Source organism: Botryllus schlosseri, chromosome 2 (assembly GCF_051294905.1).
Source record: "Botryllus schlosseri isolate E-star chromosome 2, Bs_hap1, whole genome shotgun sequence".
Lineage (NCBI taxonomy): Eukaryota > Metazoa > Chordata > Ascidiacea > Stolidobranchia > Styelidae > Botryllus > Botryllus schlosseri.
The window spans coordinates 31,358,288-31,380,460 of NC_137237.1; the positions used below are offsets into that span (position 1 = coordinate 31,358,288).

The following is a 22,173-nucleotide window of genomic DNA, read 5'->3' on the forward strand; positions in this document are numbered from 1 at the left end:
AAGAAATTATAGCGATGAGTAGATCCCAAAGTCACTCCCGAATTGCAATCGCCATTTACTTGCGCAGCTGCCGACTTGGGCCAGAAGCAGTAGACCGACTGCGGTGGACGCAAAAAAGTCGGTAAGTTTGATCATGGCTATATGGCTGATGAATAATGATCTACAAATGAAAAATATTCATAAAACTGGGTGCCGATGTCGTAAGTATTAACGCATATTCGAGACACAGTTTAGTATTATCTGCTTGCCAAATCACGTCGATCATTTCCGAGCTATCATTGCATTGCAATTCTTGTGATAGGCTCACCTTTAATCGATAAAAGTGGTAACAATAATGGAAATAATGATAGTTACTGTATTGTCACATAATGAACTGTTGCGAATCAGAAAATGCAGAAATGCGACAATATATCTTTCCGTGACAAACTATACGCAACGCAATACCATGAAATGTATTATTTCAACCACTATAAAAACTGCCATTCTAAATTGACTGCCTAGAGCAGCAAGATTGTTTGCAACACGGGTTCAAGAAAAATCCATGAATAGGCTATAATATGCAGAAGTCAGCCTGCGAACTTTTCGCTGTGAACCGTGAAGAAACGCTAGCTATAGCTCAATTCGTTGGCAGTTTATTCGCTCGTATTCCAAAACATTGCTTCTCAAGTATGTTACGTCACAGAAGAAGACTATACAGTACTCATTCGATCACTTGAAGACAAGTAGCGTTTGCTAAACTGAAGCGGTTAAAACGAAATGTTGCTGGATTACTGGACAGTGGACAGTCTGGACACCGAATAAAGCCTGAAAGGGCAACGATTTGTCCTGGCTAGGGTTGAGTAAACACTGTTCCTAATGTGTTGTAGGATTCGTCTGAATATTCTAGACTTTTCCACTTCTCCCATAGTAGCAGATATACTAGCGTGAATGTGCTGGTGTGATCCTGCTTACATAAAACGAGTCTGTTAGGGTACTCCTGTTGGCTATACGTGCCGTAGCGAGGCTAGTTTATTCGCTGCTGCGTTAATATTTAGCGAAATTCTAATGCATACATGAACTGAAGATTGATCAATCTGAATTGTTTGCCCGGAACGAACTTTTCATCTTGAGTGACAATTGAACGCGATGCGATCTTGTTGACACATATGCGAACGATAGCTATTAGCTTTTATAGTCGTTTCATATGGAAACAGGGATCGATCGCCGTTTAAAGCTCCAAATCCTTTCATAACATGGTCATATTGGTCAGTAGGGCATTTGAAATAACTATACCGACGTGTTTGGTGTCGAAATTGACGCTTCTAAAATTATATACTGCCTTTTGCATTTGCTTTGACCAGTGTTAGGCCTAATGGCCATTTCTCCTCTGGGCCATATACGGTGACCAATACAAACAATTCAATATGCGACTTAAGAATGAGAAGCAACATATGGAGATGATGGATATGTTGTCAAATGTAGGCCTACCCGGAATTTCGAAGAGAAAGGTTTTTTGCCTCATATATACTCTTCCGTAAAAAGGAGCCGTGCACTGCAATTCCGTTGCATAGTCCATATTTACGTTATGATGCTTCATAATTCAAAAGCGAACTACGACCACTACATTTGAATTACTACTGACAAATTTGTGGGAGCGAATGCTATGTGAATTTATACACATGGTCTCATGTATTTCCGTGTATATCATGCACGTAGAATGGATTCAAATAAACCTGTAATCGGACTATAGCCTCATTAACCAGCCTTTTCTTGTCAGTAGTACACTTGGGAAAGTTCTGAAGAAACAAGTAGAAGCGACTGGCTGTACTAAACTTGATCGCTTTCAGGGCTATACAATCATTGTTGAATAATTTATATTGCAATGACTGTAGTAGGCCTATGTAGTTATGAAAGGAACATCGCAAGAGAAGTAGAAGTATAACGCCATAAATTTCTACTCAAATACAATTGCCTAGAAGTAGCAATTTCCAAGACATAAGAATAAAAAGTACTTCCATAGCAAGGAGAAGATGAAACAACTGACAAGTAGTCTACGCAAGTATATGTAGTTTCAAAAAGTAGATTCAGTCGAGCGGTCACATTCTGTTAGCAGGTATATAATCGGATGTGGATAATTACCGAATTCCGATTTGTATCTTCTAATCTTTCCGCATATAGGTAGCATCTTCAAATATCTATTATTTGCCATGATACAGGGCCTTTTATATCCCATCTCCCATAAAACTGATCTTATACGGTAGAGCTGATGGGCACAAAAATAATGGTGATCCATCTTCCGCTTTTATTAATCACCTGTTGCATATGTTCTTATTTCTTGATCTCCCATCAGGATTGTCGGTAGTCAAAATATTTTGGAATCGCCCAAACGTTTCAGAAAAATCTTCATGCGTGAGTCACACACGATTCAACTTGGTATTTTTATTGGGGCGCATCATTTTCCTCTGCGATTGATTGCAAGAACACTATTATATCAAAAACGAAAAATTCAAGTCACCCTGAATCGCGCCAAGCGTGAAGAAAAATTTTAGGTTGAATTAAAAGCTCTCAAATATTTGGGAACCAATTCGTTAATTTAAATTGCACGATGAATACGCTATTTAATTATGTGCAGACAGCCGCATAGTTGTGGTTTTCAGCTTCATGCGGCCGTACGTTCGCAGGTTGGCCACCGCTGGCCTGATCGAAATAAGGATGAGCATTGAGTAAGGCCGCAACGTATAGGAAATACTCGAGGCTACCGGACCACTATCTAATCCTACGGTGGTGTAGACACAAGCAAATCTCACGGTCCACTGCGATTGCAGATTTACGTCACATTTTCCAATTGGCCAAAGGCAATTATAACCGTCTTGCCGAGCGCAAAAATTGATAAAATTGGTATCAATCGGAAGCTACCGCGGTACTGACTGCGAAAATATAAATTTTATTCTGCTCGTGGTCTTGGAGCCACCCAAAATCGGCCTCGAATGTTGTATTGTAACGGAGATTGGTATTGTGATGCAAGAGAGCCGTTCAGGAGCGAGTGAGCACGAGAGTCGAGAGTGTGAGTGCTCAATCGCTTGATCAACGATGGCCAATATGCTTTCGGTTTGCGCTGCTTCTCATCTGCTCCGATACGGCATTGCCGCGTCACAATACCTCCTCGCTACAATGCAAGATTCGAGGCTGATTTTTGGGGGTTCCGGGACCACGAGCAGAATAAAATTTATATTTTCGCAATCAGTACCGCGATAGCATTCGATTGATATGATATAGGCGAGATTAGTTGATTATCATTCTACAATACACACAACGGTAGATTTAGGCTACTGTGTGACAATCGTGGAACATCGTATTGTAGAACAGCATCTCGCCTGCTATCCGACAGTCATCTAGGATGTCTGCATTCAAGTCGAAATTTCTTCTAAATGAATACTAGTAAGCCTACGGCAGGGGTGGCCAACCTTTTCGGCCAAAGGGCCACATGAGATTTACGAACCATTGCGTGGGCAACTTGAATGTTGATAACCTTTTTTTAGTCGCCCGATAGGAACGAACCGAATTCGGTAACATTGAAAACAAGACTTATATGACTATACGCTTTAAAATCGATAACGATGAAATCATGAAAACTCAGTGTGCAACTGTACAGTAGGGCTCTTCAAAAATGACTTTTTCTCTCAAATCGTACTGGCTACTTGATCAAATTGTTAGGTTACCTAATTTAAGCCTACACACAAAATTTGGTTCAATTCCAGCGAGTAACCGCTATGCTACAGGAGAAGAAAGTTTCTATTTATTATATAAAAATAAATGATAAAAAATTTGAAAATTTTCAGTTCACCCCATGAAAGTGTTACGTTGTCTATAGAAACGATCCTCATTTTTTTTTTTTTTTTTTAATTTTTATGCGGCTCTCCGGAAGCCCAGACCATCGCAGGCCCTCTCTACATCTGGTATAGGTGCCTGCTCCGGTCTGGGGGTTTTGAAGTTCTTCTTTGTATTTTTTATGTTCTTCTTTGTATTTTTTATATTTTCTAACTAAGGAGGTTGAACAGTATTTAAATTAATGTAATGGTTTCTTGTTTTTCTCTTTTTCCTTTCTCTAGTTAGTTCTCAGTAGTTACTACCCTGACGCATCTCAACGGGAGAAAGTTGGTTCTCCCGTGGCTTACTTTTTTGGGGGTTTTGGTCTCTATTTTCCTCCCCATTTTGGGCCCTCTTTTTTTTCCTCTTTGTTATTTTCCTACTCTATCGAGTTTTCTCTCTATATTTTTGACTATTTTTGATACGTGTTTGTTGTTTTCTTCGTTTTCTAGTCGTTTTTTGACTTTTCGTAGGATTTTCATCTCCAATCCTTCATTTTCTATTCCTTCATTTTCTATTTTTTTGTTATCAATATCGAGAGCAATCTTCAGGTTTATTATCGTCTTTTTCATAATCGATGCAATGATCCAGTTAATTTTTTTTTTCCGGTGTTATACATTATTGAGTCATTGTCTAGTTCGAGTCCTAGCGTTTTTTCGATTTTTTCTTTAATATCTGCAATATATTCACAATCAGTGAATATATGTTTTGCACAGTCGTTACTCGAATTACAAAATTTGCAGTTCAGGAGTAATTTCCTGCCATTTTTGTCCTCTGTTATATTCCGTCTTCTTTTTTTCTGTCCGAATATGTATCCGTCATGTGCCGCCCGATAATTAATGATCATTTCACTATTAGTTATCATATTCTTCCCAAAACACTTGGTTCTGGTTATTTTTGTCCATTTTATTTTCTTTCCGTGTTGTGTTCGGAGTTCTATCTCATTTTCTTAGAGATTTTTTATTCCTTTATACAATTCTTTGTGGGAGCTCTCTCTCCACTCTTCCTCTTTCCATCCGATTTTTTTGCCAATTCTATGCTATCCACCCAACTTTTTGGTGTAGGATATTTGTGTCTTTCGTTATCATTATAGAGGTTGGGTCGGATGGCTTTTTATTTTTAAGCGGAGTTATTGCCGTCGAAAAATTTCAATTTGAATAAAATAGTATTTACGGTGAGCACAAGTATAATAAATAGACAAAGAATCGGTCACCGTAAATACTATTTTATTCAAATTCAAATTTTTCGACGGCAATAACTCCGCTTCCACTGGTTGGAATTGAACCAAATTTGGTGAGCATCGTTTCTATAGACAGCCTAACACTTTCATGGGGTGAACAGAAAAATTTCAAATTTTTTATTATTTATTTTTATACAATAAATAGAAACTTTCTTCTCATGTAGCAAAGCGGTTACTGGCTGGAATTGAACCAAATTTTGTGTGTAGGCTTAAATTAGGTAACCTAACGATTTTATCAAGTAGCCAGTACGATTTGAGAAAAAAAGTCATTTTTGAAGAGCCCTACTGTACAGTCATGCCCTGGTCGCGCGAAGCACAAAATTTTTTCAAGGTAATGAATGAATTCGATCAATAAATAAATTACTTGCATATATTGGGGGTCGCCTCTGTATAGCAATGGGCTCAATTAGCAACGACAGATTTATTTGGCGTTTTAGACATAGCAATATTGACGATTTCGGTTAACATGACTCTGTCATCTTGTGCAAATGTTTCATCGCCAACGATCTCGCTTCGAGCGCACAAGCAAAATCGCATGTTGGACGACATGTTATCTCCTAATTGCGAGTATAGTTGGACTCAAGTCCGTAAATTACGCGTATTTATAATTTCCAGGAGGGTTTCCAATATTAAATGCAAGAATTGTGACAATTAATCACGCGAAGTGCTAAGGAAAATTTCAAGTGATACAAATCTCCTACGGATTGTTCTACTTTTTGGTCATACGAAGGTTTGCGTTGAATGTGACTAGCCCCTGGTTACGCCAATGCGCCGAAACTGATGTTTTAGTCATCAAATTTCGCGGTCAGGCTATTCAAATTTTGATTGGCCTTGCAATATACCTGATGATATATCTAATTTCGAGAATTACCTCGCAGGCCGCACAAAACCTTCTCGCGGGCCACATTTGGCCAGTAGGGCACGGTCTGGCCGCCCTTGATCTGTATCGTTATTATAATAACGGTGATTGATGGTACGAAAAAAAATCCTATTATGGGTAGCCTATTATTAGTAATTTAAAGATATATTTAAAAGCAATTGTTTTCATGATGAAGAAGTTGGAGTCGGAGTCGAAGTCAGAGTCATTTTCACAAACTCCGACTCCAGTCAGTATTTTTCAGAGGTGGTCAGTAACGAAGTACTTCTACTTTTTGAAGTACTTGAAGTAGATTTTGCCTACTCACACTACTTTTTAAGTAGTTATGATTCTAGACTACTTCTACTTCTACTTGACAGTTTTCAGTTTTGTAGGCAAAAATAAGCGTAGAATACCTACTTACTTACTTACTTGTGAACCAACACTCCTACTTCTACTTGAGTAGAAATTCCGGCGTTACTTCTACTTCTACTTGAGTAGCGACAGTGACTACTTTGACCACCTCTGGTATTTTTCCACTCCTCTCCGACTCCAGTCACTACTGTTTCCACGACTCCGACTCCATCAAGCGAAAGTTAGCCAGACTCCAATTCCGACTCCCCCGACTGCGACTCCACAGCCCTAGTGGACACACGTGTGTTGTGCTTGTTTTTGCAATCAGACACCCACCATGGCCTAGGCCCTAGGGTATAAGTACAGATGAGGCATGCACACTGAATGAAAAGTAAAGCAGAGATGTTAAAGGCAAACGACAAAATGAGGTGGCATGTGGCGAAAGACGAGATCGATATGTTAGGTCGTGGTCCGGTAATCCCGTAGGCCAGGGGCGGCCAACCCGTGGCCCGCGACATAATTCTCGAAATTAGTTATAACACAAAAGATTTATTAGCCTGGTAATTTATTGTGAACTGGCAAGGCCAACTAAAAAAAATGATTAGCCTGACCACGGAATGTATGATGCTGATGACTAAAATATCAGTTCCGACGCATGGGCGCAGCTAGGGACCAGCCACATTTTCCTTAGAACTTCGTAAATGACCAAACAGTATAATATTTCGTGGCTGATTTCTTTGACTTGATATTTTTCCTGGAACTTCTCGCGATTTATTACCACTCGATTTCTTTGTTTTATTATTGGTATCCCTCTGAAGATTAAAATTAAAAAATAGGCCCAATTTACAGAATTTAGTCTGACTATATTCGAAATTATGAGAGAACGTATCGTCCAACATGTTTTAGTCTGCAATGGCAGAAAGATCGTTGACGATGAAACCTTTGCGTATTTGCCGAAGCCCGAAGTGTTCGATCTCAATATGCCCAAGAACCGATTATAATCAGGTCCTTGCTAAATGAGCCTAGCGGTATATAGATTCGACCCGCAATATATGCAAGTGACTTTAATATTGACCGAATAGCCTACGTTCATAAACTTTTAGAAATTTTCGCAGCGGTCGCGACCTGAGTGCACTGCACACTGACTTTTCATGACACAATTGTAATCGATTTTGGCGCGTAGTAATATGAGTATTGTTTTCGCCGTTACCTCACAAATGGTTATTAACATCGAGTGGACCGCGCAATGATTCGTAAATCTCATGTGGCCCTTAGGCTGAAAAGGTTGGCCGCCCCTGATCTAACACGTCGATTCTCAAGCTCGACCCCTTTGCTACGCCCCTACATTTATCGTACACTCCGCTGGTTATAAGATTGTCGCAGGAATTACCAATTCAAAATGTCTCGGCCATCGCGGAGGTTTCCTCCAGAATCATAATAGCCAGATATCGCAAGCTGAACACATGCTAACCGTGTTCTACTACAAAAGGAACCAGTAGGTCCATTACCAACGGTTAAATCACGAGGAGAAACATTTGCTCATGACATCACAAAAGGAATTACCAAGCTGCATACAGTTGCACTGAACATTGTACGATATTGCACATTACCTGTTCTGAAGCATGAAACTTGCCTATTGTTGTGATAGCTAGTCATCGGTCCATTGTAATGCGGATCCGGTACACCCCATCCAAGTGATAAGCCGTATAAAAATTATGGCATACCCTGCGGTGTAAGATACATCCGGTTGAAGAGCCCTGATCTAACCGAAATTCGAGCACAGCTTCCTTTTTGCTCTTAGGGATGGCGCGAACGTGAGGTTCACGTTCGCGTTCACAAACGAACCTTGATAGTGTAGAAGGCACGCTGTTGTCTGATATCCTGCTGCTGTAGTTGTAGGCATAGTTCCACATAAGCTGTGGTTAGGTAAGCAACCCCTGACGAGTTTCAACAGAAAATATTCGGGTTGATATGAATATGATACTATTCAATTGTATAATGAAGTTCTGTACCTCCATGAAGCTATTATATTCCAAATATTCAAAATGTATTTTTTTGGCATTTTCAAATTTTTATTATTTGGTAGTTTTGAAATCAGGTTTCTGGGCATGTTGGAATTTCTTGAGATGATAGATGTTTCCCTCTGATAAGGCCACTATCTCCAAATCTGCCTTTTACAAATCGGAATCCAAGCTCAAGTCCGGAATTCCCGAGTTTGGGGCAGGTTGCCGATGAGAAAAAGCCAAATCCGGGCAGCTCCGAAGCCTATTATTTGTTATGCAATAGGGATATAGCATCCAATGGAACAGACCTGACTCCCCACAGCAAGCGATCAATCATGACAAGCATTTGATGTAATCGAAAATTCACACACGATTTCATTAGGTAAAAAGGATTTCACGAGTGATTAGGAACTGGTAAAATAGATAATAATCTCGTAACACTATTACTCAAGGTCAGGGTCGCTGAAATCGAGACCCAACAGGTTGAGAAGTTCAAAGTAAGAGAATTCGAACGCCCACGTCATGTTCTGGGTGTGGTCCATTTCGTTGGCCTGGATTTTGAGGTTTCGGATAAACTTCATTTTCTCGGCGTAGGCCGCTTTCTCCCTGTAACATTAGTGGTCGTTATAATTTGTTGAGAATTATCACTACTCCACAAAACTCAAAATAGCACAATTGGCTGCTTCCAGTGCGCCGACTTCGGGGATAATGAAATTTGTTGTTGTTTGCGGTATGCATGGTGTTTGTCGACTACTATGGTCATTTACACCAGGTGAATTTTCCTCATCTCCGCAGCGGCCGACTTCTAGGCTTTTATAAGACACCGCTTACACAATTGATATGGCGAGGAGGAGCCTAGATAAACCTCCATCACTTAGGTATGTATTCTGGAGTCGACCTCGGTCAGACTCGAACCTGCAACCCATTGGTGTTGAAGCAATGGATTATACCAGTGATTCTCAACCGGGGGTCCGCGAAGCATTTTCAGGGGGTCTGCGAAACCTCTAAATTTGTAAGGTGATTGGTAACCTAATTTTTAGTTTTTTTAATTAGGAAAAGCATGAGACAGTTTCGCTTCATAATTGCTAAAACTTTACGACTCACTTCATTAAAACGGTCGTCTGAGATGAACTAGCCGACTGTGCAAACTCATTTCAATTGTCAAATTACCAATAGTCTGCCGACGCAAACATATTGATGCTTATAAATGTATTGTTGGGGTTTGAGGAAAAATGAAATGTTTGAGATAGCATTTTTGATTTGGACTTGTCAGTCTCAGCAAATTAGTGAGCAGTCGTTTGAAATAAAAATTCCGGAATTTTTTTTTCGTAATCTGTCGCAATGAAGGAATTGAAACCTCTCCACGATATCCACTTTCTCGTATGATATAACCACTGAATAACTTCAAGATCAGATGCTATATAGAAATGACTAGGCTGGACGTGATATGTTCATTAAAACATACACCAAAAGCTGTCTTTGGAAGCGTTACGCGTTAACATTACATTCACCACCAATATCTCTTTGTGTAAATGGATTTTTGGCACTCGTTCATACGCAATCGAAGACATGGTATTTCAAGACAATTAATACAGCTGCAAACTTCTTTTCGAAATAATAAAAGTGTATCCAATTTCTACATATAATGTGCTGCTATTTTCGAGAAAAGTCATTTTGTGGCTGTTTATCACAAGCCTACAATCAATATTTAGACGACACAGATGGCAGTTGCACGATAATTGAGCTAATTCTGAACCAAAACTTGAGGGGGTCCGTGGCGGTCCAAAAGGGGTCTGCGAAGACAAAAAGGTTGAGAACCACTGGATTATACCAATAAGCTATCTCGCCACCACGGATAATGAGTATCTTTGTGTATCAAATTTTACTAATACCGGCTCCACCTCCAAAATGGGTATTAATGCAATTTTGTGAATATCTAAACGACAGGTAATCGGAAATTTCCTGTCCATATACTCAGAATCTTCAAGGGTTTGCGGTGTGATAAAAATTAAGAGTATCTTCCGTGCACACTCTCTATGAAAAGCAAAATATTCCATCCCGTACCGATTCCTCCAATGCAGTTTTACCAATGTATCTTGGAAACCTTTCCTAGCTTTCAAATAATACCTGTTCTAACTAGTCATAGGCTATTTCAAAACACTTGCAGCATTATCGAAAATAGACCATGAACGCTATTTCACGTCAGAAAGCGTTCTAAATCAGTTTGAAGTTTTGCGTTTTACTTCTCCGATTGATCGACAATCCTTCAACCTCTCACATTTTGCAATTGAAATAAATTTGTCAGACAGGCCGTAAAGTTGATGTGAACTGGCAGTTGAGAATCACTGTGCTAGAAGATCCAACTTACTTTGCCATTATGAAGGCTTGGCGTCGGGCTTCTTCCATCATGATTCTCGCTTTTTCTTCCTCCTCCAGCCTCCGTTGCTCTTCTCGTCGTTTCTGCTCCTCCAGCTCTTCCTGCTTCCTTCTCTGGTACTCTAGCACTTCCTCTTCTGCCATTTGCGCCAACATCTCTTTCTCCTGGGAATTTTGGTTCGAGTTGAGATGAAAAATTGAAATAAACCAGAATATTTTCTCAAGACACTCTTCAGGGGTAATTGATAGCAACTGATAAAGATTTCAAGGGAACTTTGTGTATCAAACGTGACGATTACGACCTACTTCCAGTTGAAAAGCATCATATTTTGCCATGAATTAGCAAACTGTATTACAGGCCTTGGAATAAAATTTGCATTGGCACCGTCTCCAGTCATACAGTTTTTGAAACAAAATTTATTAAACTTTGGATTCAGTGCATATGATGTTGAAAGGTGACACTTTAGCACGTTGTCTTTTAGCCCGGGGTTCGTTTCTCTTTCTCCAGGGTGTCAGCCGATATTATGAAGGAATTACGTCTTACACAGCACGGCGGTTTAGTTAAGTTAAGTAGGCGTACAGTTTGTCACTCAACGGACGATGTTCAGTCAGGAGGATTTGTGTCTGAAGCTTGTTGACAAATCGGGCCTAGTGTATTTCTCTATAGGACAGAGATAGATCATGTCCTTATCTTATATATAAAATATGACCATCACCATCACATAATTCCTTCATAATATTGGCTGCAACGTTCTAAAGTCCGTTCTACGCGCGACTGCCTAACCGCGTCGTGCAAGTACGACAGTAAAGATATTGTGCCAGAAATTCCGCAGCGGGCTAAGCAACGATGACGCGCAGCCTTGGCGGCTGGAGAGGAACGACCCGTATCCGAAAGTCATTTAATTGCAGCTCCATTATGGTGGCTTTCTGCAGAAAATGGCTGCTGGGAAAATTCTTTTGATCTGTGCTTCAATTTGAAACCACATCATTTTTAGAGCACAGTGCCCCTTTAATTAATAATTATATAACCCACTCAAATTTTTTAAACTCTAATCCAGTGGTTCTCAACCTTTTTTTTAGACACGCCCCTTTTATGATAGTGAAAAATTTCGCGCCCCCCTTATCGTCATATCACAAAATCCAACCGGGATGCTAGCAACCCCAACAGATTGTTTGAAGGAGGCATGGGAGGTTATGATTGTTGATGAGAGAATTCAAAAATATGAAATTCGGTCTATATATAGAGAAACACGCTTGAATTGAAGGTAAATTACGCCGAGACCGCTTCTTCGCGCCCCCCTAGAGATGCTTTCACGCCCCCCCCAAGGGGGGCGCGCCCCAAGGTTGAGAACCACTGCTCTAATCGCTTCGCTTTTATACGTTGGAATTGAGCGCTTTTTACCTAACCAAACACTTATGTCGAATACTAGTGAAATTTGAAGAAAAACGGTATTTTTGAACAACTTTAGTCCCCACGCTATTGTAGTGTCACACTCTATTCTAATGCATTCATGTTATACCAATGGACAGTTTGAAACTGCAATCGGTACGAAATAGTTGCCATATCACTGCGATCAACAGGAATACTATTTCATCTCACTCTCTCCAAGGCTTCCTGCTCTTCTAGTGCTTTTAGTCGTGCTTCTTCCGCTTTACGAAGCTCTTCCTCCCGTTTTTTCTTTTGGATCTCTTCCAATTTTCTCTTATGTTCTTCCTAAAAATATAATCAACACGCTCTGTGATATGTGTTTGATATGTTATCATTCTATGTGCCCGAGGCCGACTGGTATCTGGCTCGTGGCCTGGAGGGCTGGGGACAACGTTTCAAGTTTTGAATGTAATAATTTGAGTCCATTGTTAAGAGTCACCAAAATTATACACCCATTCCTACATGGAAATGAGTTTATTGGATGGTATTGCCTTTGAAATTTCGATTGGATTCATAGTAGCATCCAAAACATGTAGCATAAGGCTATGAATGTTTGTTTTTTTAATAGCGATGAATCCAAAGTAGTAAAACATAGTTAGTTATGGTCCACAAATAAAAAAACATTTATTTTTCCAAGTAAAACTGGCATCATTTTCTTTAGGAGGATGTTACATATTTTTTCCTCGATGTTTTTACGGCATATACACCGATTCATGATATACATACACACGATATGAGCATATGCATACCATGATGTACCTATGTCGCTGGACAAAGGAGGTGTAGATATTGCCTTGTAAGTCTTGCACCACCCCTCCATGTTATCTCAGAAATGCCGAGTGCCAAATGCGGCAGCCACAGATACCAGTTTTTTTTCTAATCAGGTCTTTGGTCTGACCCGGTCAGAAATTGAGCCCACGACCTACTGATCAAGAAGCCTGAGGCTCCACCATTACGCTATCTTGTTGGTTGAGATCGCATAAAAGGTACGGTACATATTTGAAGCTTGCAATGTGGTCTTAGCGCGTGATAGGCCTACCCAAAGGTTAACACTAACTTGGGATCGACTCTGCCAGTCTGCATTTTGCGTTTCTAATCATATCAACACTGATGTACCGCAAACTTGTCAATATTCCTTGCTCGAAGCATCGGAAATTTGTACTACTATAAAATGTGGATTTTCCCGCTCCATTGCAATGAAACATTCTGCGACGATAATTCCCAGAAACCAAAACATTGCATCGTTCAAATCATGTAATGTAGTGATTTATCAAGAACATTGCAGTATACTTCGTGAAAATGCAGAAAAGATGTGTTTCCCGAACTACAAGTATGTCTTTTGGTGAGAAAACACTAGCTTCCCAATCAGCTCGATTGTTATCGCAAATAAGTGAAGCTTCCGCGAGATACATTTCTCAAACTATCTCCGCCGATTAGAAGTTCCAGTTGAAACACGTCACATTGTGATCTCGGTTGAAAATATCTACTTTTATCGGCAAAAATACATCATATCAGCGATGTTTGTATTGGATCAAGAGTCCGATATCACTCGACTATATTCAAAGCTATTAATTGGCTTCCAAAGACACCCACCTGCATTCTTTTCTCTCTTTCTCGCTGCTGCTCTTCTCTCTTTTTCCTCGCCTCTTCTTCTTCCAGCTCTCTCAAACGGGCTTGCTCGGCTTCCGCTTTCCTTCTTTTCATCTCCTCCAGTCGCCTTCGCTGTTCTTTCTCCAGCTCTTCCCTGTTTGATGAAATGTGAACAGAAAAGTGAAGTAACAGTTGGCATATAGGATATCATTGACATATCCTAACAGAAGTGATCAGAAACAAAGTAATACGAGCAGTCAAGATTGGTTTTGCCTGTTTCAGGGTGGCCAACCGTTTCGGCTAAAGGGCCAGATGAGCATTATGAACCATCGCGGGAGCCACTTGAATGCTGATGAGCTTTTTTAGTCGTCCGATAGGAGTGAACCGGATTAGGTAACTGTGAAAACAGGACTTATCACTACGCATCAAAATCGATAACATTTATGCCACGAAGACTCCTAGCCTCGCAACGCGAGAAAATTTTTCGAAGTTAATGGATGAATTCGCTCAATAATACTGCCACTTGCATATATTGCGGGTCGCCTCTGTATACCGCAAGGCTCATTTGGCAAGGAAGGATTATTCGGCGCTTGGACATATCAAGCTTTGATTAGCCTTACAAGTTAAAAATAAATTACCTGGGTAATTAATTTTTATTTAATATAACCAATTTCGAGAGTGATCTCGCGGGCCACTTAAAACCTTCTCGCAGGCCACGGATTGGCCGCCCCTGGCCTACTTGGACTACTCACACAAGTGGTTACATTTAACACTGTGAATCTTGGAAAGCATAAAACAATTTTTGGATAAATTTGTGTCACTTTTACGAGTGTAATTGTCATAAGAACCACACGAAATAGGCCTGTATAACGCTCACTTTTGAGTAGAATATCAACACATTGCAGCATTACAGCCAGGCCTACAATGTTACAACTCCATCACCTCATAGCCTCCTGTTTCTCAAGCTCCTCTTTCTCTCTCCTGGCCTGCTCCTCTTTTTCCTTTCTCTTCCTCTCCACCTCCAGCCGTCTCTTGTCTGCGGCCGCCGCCCTTTTTTCATCCTTCTCTCGTTTTTTAGCCAGTCTGGCTTCTTCCTCTTCGGCCGCTCTCAACAGCTCCTCCGAGTTATCGGTTTCTGCCGTCGCCTGTTGCGACAAGTAGACGAAATAAAGCACAAGCAGAGCAATCGCCGTATTCTAGGAAAGATTTTAATGCGAATCACGCTACTACAGCGCCATGAAAACATTTCATTCACGAGAATTGACTTATCGGACTGTTTGAAGAAATCATGAGTACATGAGTGAATTCGCATTTTAGGGCAATTCTCTTGATTTAGCTCAATTGAAACCAGAGGAAGTTTACCTAGTCGTGAGAACGAGACAAAATGGGTAATTGGAGTGTTTACTCTGTTGTGAAAGCATTTGCCTAGGAGAACGAGGGATATGATATTCTTTTTCGCCTGCACCATCGAGATGCTTTGACGACGGAGTTGCGATACGGCCGTAAGGTCATCTAGTCTGCGCCCCCATCTAGTCCACTTTGCACTGGACTACACTGTACCCCTCCAGCCAACTGACTATTATCATTTTTCCGCAACTGACTGAGTCATAATTGCAGGCCAGTAAAGTATACATATGATGACAGTAACGAAGTACGATTTAGTGTACTGAATTACGTTTGAGCTACAAGCACAGCCTACTGAAGGGGCTGTGTTTTTAAACTATTTAAAGTTCTTGAACAGTTTTACAGGCAAAACTTACTCTACACACTTGAGATTTTCAAAAATGGGAAGATTTAGATCACTTTTCACCGGCTGGCACCGGCGGGTTTTTCCGAAAAATTTTGCGTCACTTTTCAAAACTGTACAACACGACCTTAATGGAATGCAAAACCAACAAGTAATATATCGTTGGAGTCAGAATGTCAACACCTAACCAACTACGCTACGAAGCGAAATGAGACCAGATTAACCGAGCGTGTATATAATCGAGAAGACGACATAAAAATGTACATGTTTTGGTTACTTTCTTATAGAGTCCACAACGTATACCTAGTGCGAATAGGTAAGTGCTATTCACGGCGACAGAGATATCATCTTTCACACAAGGAATTAGCGACCGCTTTTGCTCAACTATTTCGATTGATGCTATAAATACATGGTAGAGCGTTTCACCATAAACACCCTATCAGAATGCGTCTCGTTTCGTGGCGTAGTTGGTTAGGCGTTGACATTCTGAATCCAACTAAATATTACTTATTAGTTTTGCAACCCATTCAGGTCGTGTTTTACACTTTAGAAAAGTGAAGCAAAATTTTTACCCCCCTATCACTGTAACTGAATAATTGTTTGAAATTAACATCTATTTGCAGGGTCAATAATGATTTTGCAATGCTCTCAAATAAACATCTTGCATTTTCGAAAGTAGCCCCCCCATTGACCGATAAATGTATTCAAATCCTTAACCAAATCGACTTTGTAAAATAATTATTTGAGTACTTTTCAGCCGTTCGTTTTCTTCTTGCACTTCAAGTAGGCATAAACAGTCTTGGAAAATGCTACTTGTACTTGTAATTGATTAGAAACTTCTACTTAGTGTTGGTGGTAAAAAGATGAGTGATCAAATATAATACACACGGCTATGAAATTGTATCAGATCCACACTAATACATTAAAAGTGCTTGCAAAGATCTGTGCCATGAATTAAATGCACCGGCTTAAAGACCAGCACTCAAACGACGAGTGCTTGAAAACAGTAAATCGTATTCACCTCAGTCGGAGCAGTTTTATCGGAAGCTAATGATTTCGCGTCATCCAGGTTTTGATTGATTTCCGGCTCCGGTATTGGTTCTTCCTCTGGCTCGCTAGGAACGGGAGTCTCTTCCACTCGGACAAACTGATAGTCATCTTCCGGCCTTAAACCAAACAAATCAAATGATAGCGAAGAAAATTATTACCGTCATGTAAGTAACGAGTGGCCCAAATGCGACGTACAGCCGTCATTTAAGTAAATACTAATCGAATGTATTCCACATTTAATACTGCATCAAGTCATACACTGTGTTCTTTTTTTCGTTTTTATATACCACCATAACTAGTAAGCACGTGTGCACTTGTACAATGTAGATACTTGTTTATAGGTAACTTACGTTTGGCTTGGAATGGAGGACAAACGATCATCTTCATCGTCAGACTTTACTTCAGGGGTAGGCGCTTTCGTCGGCAAAACCTCCGGTTCCGGTGTCTTCACTTCTGATAATCATGTGATATTGTGATTAACTAGCTTTAAACACGGAAACACAATAACAATGAGTTAGGGTGCACGTCGTGCGTGATATCAGATAAAATATATCGTAATATATATTATGCTTTCAGCAAAAGATTGACACTTTTGAAATCGTGGCTAACACAAAGTGAGTTTGTGTACCATCTAAAAATAATACATTGAGCTTGAGCGCTCTCCCCACCACGATTATTTGAAATTTCATGCCGGTGGCGTCAGATTTTGTGATACGGTCGTAGATATACAATGTAATTTCCAATTCTCTACTAGTTGCTGACGATTACCCCTGACGAGTGTCAGCAGAAAACATTCGGGTTCATTTCAACATGAATATACCATACAAAATGACTCATGACAGTACAATAGGTGTCATTTTCGGAAATATATTCAATTAACATGTTCGAGGGGCTATTTCAAACCAATTGTTTTGAAAATTTCACCTCTAAAAGTGATGCAGACACATCTCAAAACTCCTTTCAACCTTACGAAATCCAAACTGTAAAAAGTAAGGAGTTTTGCCAAAAAAACGCTGTGAAGTGGCAATTGTGTAAAAACAAAAGTACTTGAGTAAGTTGGGCAAGCCAGCAAAGCCAGCTCGAGTACTATATGTAGAAGTACTTCTAAAAATTGATACTTAAAAAAACGAATCACTCACAATATATTTTGTACAAACTCAACTCTCATGCAAGCAATCCAATTGAAGAAAGTAGTGTGACTCACTTAGCTCTGCCTTAGCGGGGGTGGGAGGCTCCGGATCCGCTTCCGGCACTTTCTCAGTCATTTTCGGTTTGGTAGTCTTTGATTTCGGCTGCAAACACACAAGTTCAGACAATATTAGGTTTAAAAACGGACAAGTTCAATGATTTGGAAAGGCAATTGCCTTGTACGATTTGTTTTTTGCTGATTTTGTCTCTCCTAGAGTTTGAACAGAGTTCTCACTCTGACATAATTTATACTGTGCTGGCTATAAAGTAAATCAACCTAAAAACTCCACGGGCCAAATTCTCAATGAGAAAATTCAAAATATCCACAACGCAATGAATATTTCCACTCAATTTACTTTGAATAAACTGATTCGATGTTCAAAAGGCCAGATTTCACTAGAAATGCCCGATACGAACAAAAAAATGGTTCAAACCAATTCCAAAGCAGAGGATTGCTCTGCTTTTGTTGAATCGTAATGAGTGTGAAAATTAGCCAAGTTATTGATGTTCAAAATTTTGGATTCAAATCATAGTATTTACGGTGGAGAATAAAAATTAAAGCATTGGCCACCGTAGACAGCCATACTCCAATAAGTTTGTTTCTACAAATTGAGTCAAATTGTATGTACATCGTTTCTTCAGACAACCTAACAATTTCATCGGGTAGCCAGTAAAATTTGGAAATTTATTTATTTATTTTTGTTAAATAAATAGCAATGAATTTATAGGCTGGAATTGAGCCAAAATTGGTGTGCATTTTTTTTTAGGCAACGACAATTTTATCAACTAGCCAGTTGAATTTGAAAAAGATAGTTATTTTCGAACAGCCCTATTGTACAGCACTTCCTAGTGCTATGTTGAGCCCTCGCTGTATAGATTTCTCACCTTTGAGGCTTCCTGTTTCGGAGACTTAACTTTTTCTTTTTTCTGCTTGACAGGCTTCGGGTCCGGCTTGGGCGGTGACTGCAAACCCTTGGGCGCTTTTTCATCTTTTGCACGTCCAGCGGTGAATGGTTCTGAAGTACATCAGAGCTGGTCAGAAGTACCCAGTAAGGTGTTACAAAAAGTAAACTTCAGTGCTAAATTTTATGCAAACCCACCTAAATACTAGTCTACTTTACACTTGCCAAATTGGCTTCAAAATGCAGAAGTAATGGGAATGTAGTAGTGGGAGATCAAGGTCTTAAAAGTACTCAATTAAGCAGTTTGAAAAACGAATGATAGGAATAGGACGTTGTATATTTTTGTCCTTGATGTTTTTGCGGCATATACACCGACTCATGATACGCATACACACGATCTGTGCATATGCATACCATGAGTGCATGATGTGCATATGCCGCTGGACAAGGAAGGTACAGAAATAGCCTTGCAAGGCTTTCTAAGTCTTGCACCACCCCTCAATGCTATCCCGGTGATGCTGAGCGACAAGCCGGGAAGTTATGGACACCAGTGTTACTAATCATGTCTTTGGTCTGACCTGACCGGGGATTGAACCCACAATCTACCAATCAAGAAGCCGGACGCTTCGCCAACACTCCATCATGTCAGTTAAAAGTAGATTTCTTCAAGTTGCATATATTCTTTCAAAATTGGCAAATGTATTTTCGCGATTACCGCAGAATGACTAATGACAATACAAATAGATGAAACTTTGATATTAACTACCAGGGTGGTCCTTAAAAATGCAATTTGGAATGTTGTTAGTCCGACCCTGCCAAAATGTTCCTTTGGATTAAAAAAAAAAACATTAGTAGAATTTTATTGACACTCAGTAATGTTTAGCGGTGGATAAATGGATCCAAATTTCTACCCATACGATCAAGCGAGCAGTTCTCATGACAATTTCGGCCACTCTATTGTAATAGCGAACACGTGAAATATTGTGTTGCTAATTACGTCTTGCATTACTACCTGGTGTTTTGACTTTATGCTTGACCGGAGAAGGGGTTGGCTCGGCGGACATACGTTCGTCCTTTTTATTAGAATCTTTCGCCTGCTTTTCTTGTCCTTTCTTTATTCGCATTTTCTTCTGTAACAAAATAAAAATTTGGTCACAAAATACCGAGGGCGGGCAGATTCAAAGTCGAGGCCCACCATTGATTTGGACTCCAGCGATTTTTCTTCTTCCGACTTGTCTGCTTTGGCATGCACTGCGGAATATAGAAATAAGAAAATTGCGGCTGTGATTAGAAAGCAGACACTAAGAAATTACTTGGTTCATTAATAGACGGACTTACCTTTAACAAACGGTTTTGTGTGCAGACGAATTCAAATTTTACTTTTACAGAATTCGAAGTGAAAATAGTGCCGATAAAAATCCCGCCTAAATTCTTTGAGTACGGCCCCACATTCAAATCGTAAAAGTAGCTTTTTCAGCAACCATTTTGAAGCGAAATTATAAATTAACAAAGTTGAGGTAATTCTAACTACTCTTTAAAGCCTTTATGCACTAATTTCCTTGCGCTTACACGAAAGGCATAAACTGTTTGGAGGTCACAAAACCAGTCACTTACTCACGTTTCGAGAGAAGTGGAGGTAGCGATTATTATCAAGGCAGGTCATACTACTTTCTGTCTCTACTTTTGAGGTAATTTTCAGAGCAATTTCCGTTGCTTTTATTATTGAATTCCTTTACAGAAAGGAGTTATTATTAGCTTACTTTAGATGGCATATGAATATCATCTTGTGTGTCTATCTTTTCTACTTCCAACATCCACTTGATAGTAAAATATACAATGCAAGAATAGGTGTAGTGGATGACTGTCAGGGCGAAGATTTTTCAATAATTACGACCAGGAACAGTTGTGATACAATCACAGATGACACCTCAATGTACATCGTAGAAGCACAAAATATGAGGGTAAGAGGGCAGTGTCAGCACTCTTTTTTAATCTGGCATGTCTATACTTTTTATTGCACGTAACTCTACCTTTGCTTGTTTGTTCTTCTTTGGCCTTGTTTTCCAGTGAGCCTGTAGCGTCCGGCTTGCTACTCTTGTCCTGCGTTTTCTGGCTTTCTGGTTTCTTAGCGACACTCTGCGTTTCTTTCTTCTGTTACGGACATATTCTGTTTTACTACAAGTAAAATCGTCCAGTGCCACCATATTAAGCAACCCATCTATGATTTAATATACTTCACCATTGGTGAATCAGCAAGACGCCGTTAGTACTTTACTTAGGAAAGGTTTTGACATGATTAGTATTAATACACCAATGAATCACTGATAATACCAGGTATAAAAGTTGAGCCCGAACACACTTGAATTACACGATGGCGACCAAAGTAAACAGTGTCGGTACCCAAGTAGAATTAGGTACAACGTAGCACATTGAATTTCTACTGAGTTACAATTACAAGGAACTATCACCAAGACAAAAGTAGATCTGGTCAAGGGTCATCTCACTTTTAGCAGTTAATCAGAGGTGGGTGTTTTAGGAATTGCATTTTGCATCTGTGTGACTAATGTGATTACTAAAAATAGGTACGATTTTTGGAAATTTATCAAGTTACCATGATAACGGGCTGTTTCACATGATTTTAAGACCAATTTCATTCATGATAAGTACCGTAATACAAACATATCCCAATTTTTATTAGAACACAAGCATCATGCTCGGAGAAAAGGTCGCTTCATTCAGAACAGGCAAAGGCCACGAATTCTGCCACTGGCAAACATTTGTTGGATTATTCTGTTTGGGCGAAAAATTACGGAGATGACACATATTTCGCGCCATCGGGAGAGGTCGTTCTCACTTTCATGTGTGTGCCTTGGAGTTGACTTTTATCAAAGCCAACCTGGTTCGTCCCCTTTATGTATCATCTAAAAATACTGCATTGAGCTTAAGCGATCTCTGACTGAAATATCCGAAATTTCATGCCAGTGACGTCATGTTTGGAGATACGATTATTGGTTTACAATGTTCCTTCCAATTCTCTACTAGTCGCTGACGATCACCCCTAATGGGTGTCAGCCGAAGATATTCGGGTTCATTTCAATATAAACACACGAATCAATTTAAAGCTTATTTGTCAGTTAAAAATTCGAAAGTTTAAAAAGTCAGCAATTTTACCTAAGAAAATGTGAAGTAGAGGTGGAAGCTGTCTAAAAACCATTTGAGCAAAAGTACTGCAAAAAGTAGACGACTTCATTACTGGTCACCTCTGGAAACATAGGAACCAAAAAAACGATAGAAAAGGGGGGCTCGATCTTGTCACCTTTTTAGCCGCAATACCATCCAGTTTTTCTGGTTCCCTTTTTCTATCTTTTGCAACCACTGCAGACGCTTCGTGTTTCGTTTCTGGCTGTTCTTTCTTCTCATACGAAGTCACGTCGTATTTCAAAGCGACATTATCATTGCTGACCGGTATTGATGATCTGAATAGAAGGATTATTACTATGTTCCTGTGGTTGTAATCCAAATCCTATTCGAGATTCGAGTGTTGAGCTTGATAAGGGGGCGGTGAGTCGAAAAAGATTGGGAACCACTGTGC

The 22,173-nt window shown here is 39.8% G+C and overlaps 2 protein-coding genes and 1 long non-coding RNA gene across 5 annotated transcripts in view; 1 reads left to right on the forward strand and 2 right to left on the reverse strand.

Moving 5' to 3' along the window:
- The window catches only part of LOC145458374 (uncharacterized), a 46,356-nt gene extending 31,132 nt beyond the window's left edge, over nucleotides 1–15,224 (forward strand). The window contains exon 2 of the long non-coding RNA XR_013921123.1: nucleotides 15,133–15,224. This is a non-coding gene — a long non-coding RNA (uncharacterized LOC145458374). The remainder of the gene's footprint in view (nucleotides 1–15,132) is intronic.
- LOC145458325 (uncharacterized) overlaps nucleotides 1–22,173 on the reverse strand; it is a 39,407-nt gene that overhangs the window by 12,278 nt on the left and 4,956 nt on the right. The window contains exon 2 of the mRNA XM_080336662.1: nucleotides 60–160. Coding sequence (XP_080192788.1) covers nucleotides 60–135 — 76 coding nt within the window. The 5' untranslated portion in view covers nucleotides 136–160. The remainder of the gene's footprint in view (nucleotides 1–59; nucleotides 161–22,173) is intronic.
- Nucleotides 8,633–22,173, reverse strand: part of LOC145457889 (uncharacterized) — a 444,934-nt gene continuing 431,393 nt past the window's right edge. For 2 of the 3 annotated variants that reach the window (XM_080336199.1, XM_080336185.1), the window contains 13 exons: nucleotides 21,898–22,057; nucleotides 20,612–20,732; nucleotides 19,777–19,835; nucleotides 19,594–19,711; nucleotides 18,565–18,695; nucleotides 17,696–17,783; nucleotides 16,842–16,944; nucleotides 16,463–16,607; nucleotides 14,637–14,839; nucleotides 13,698–13,848; nucleotides 12,276–12,389; nucleotides 10,668–10,840; nucleotides 8,633–8,905 (listed from right to left, as the gene is read on the reverse strand). In XM_080336199.1, coding sequence (XP_080192325.1) covers nucleotides 8,743–8,905; nucleotides 10,668–10,840; nucleotides 12,276–12,389; nucleotides 13,698–13,848; nucleotides 14,637–14,839; nucleotides 16,463–16,607; nucleotides 16,842–16,944; nucleotides 17,696–17,783; nucleotides 18,565–18,695; nucleotides 19,594–19,711; nucleotides 19,777–19,835; nucleotides 20,612–20,732; nucleotides 21,898–22,057 — 1,729 coding nt within the window. In that variant the 3' untranslated portion in view covers nucleotides 8,633–8,742. The remainder of the gene's footprint in view (nucleotides 8,906–10,667; nucleotides 10,841–12,275; nucleotides 12,390–13,697; nucleotides 13,849–14,636; nucleotides 14,840–16,462; nucleotides 16,608–16,841; nucleotides 16,945–17,695; nucleotides 17,784–18,564; nucleotides 18,696–19,593; nucleotides 19,712–19,776; nucleotides 19,836–20,611; nucleotides 20,733–21,897; nucleotides 22,058–22,173) is intronic. The other variant, XM_080336192.1, reaches the window with a different exon arrangement.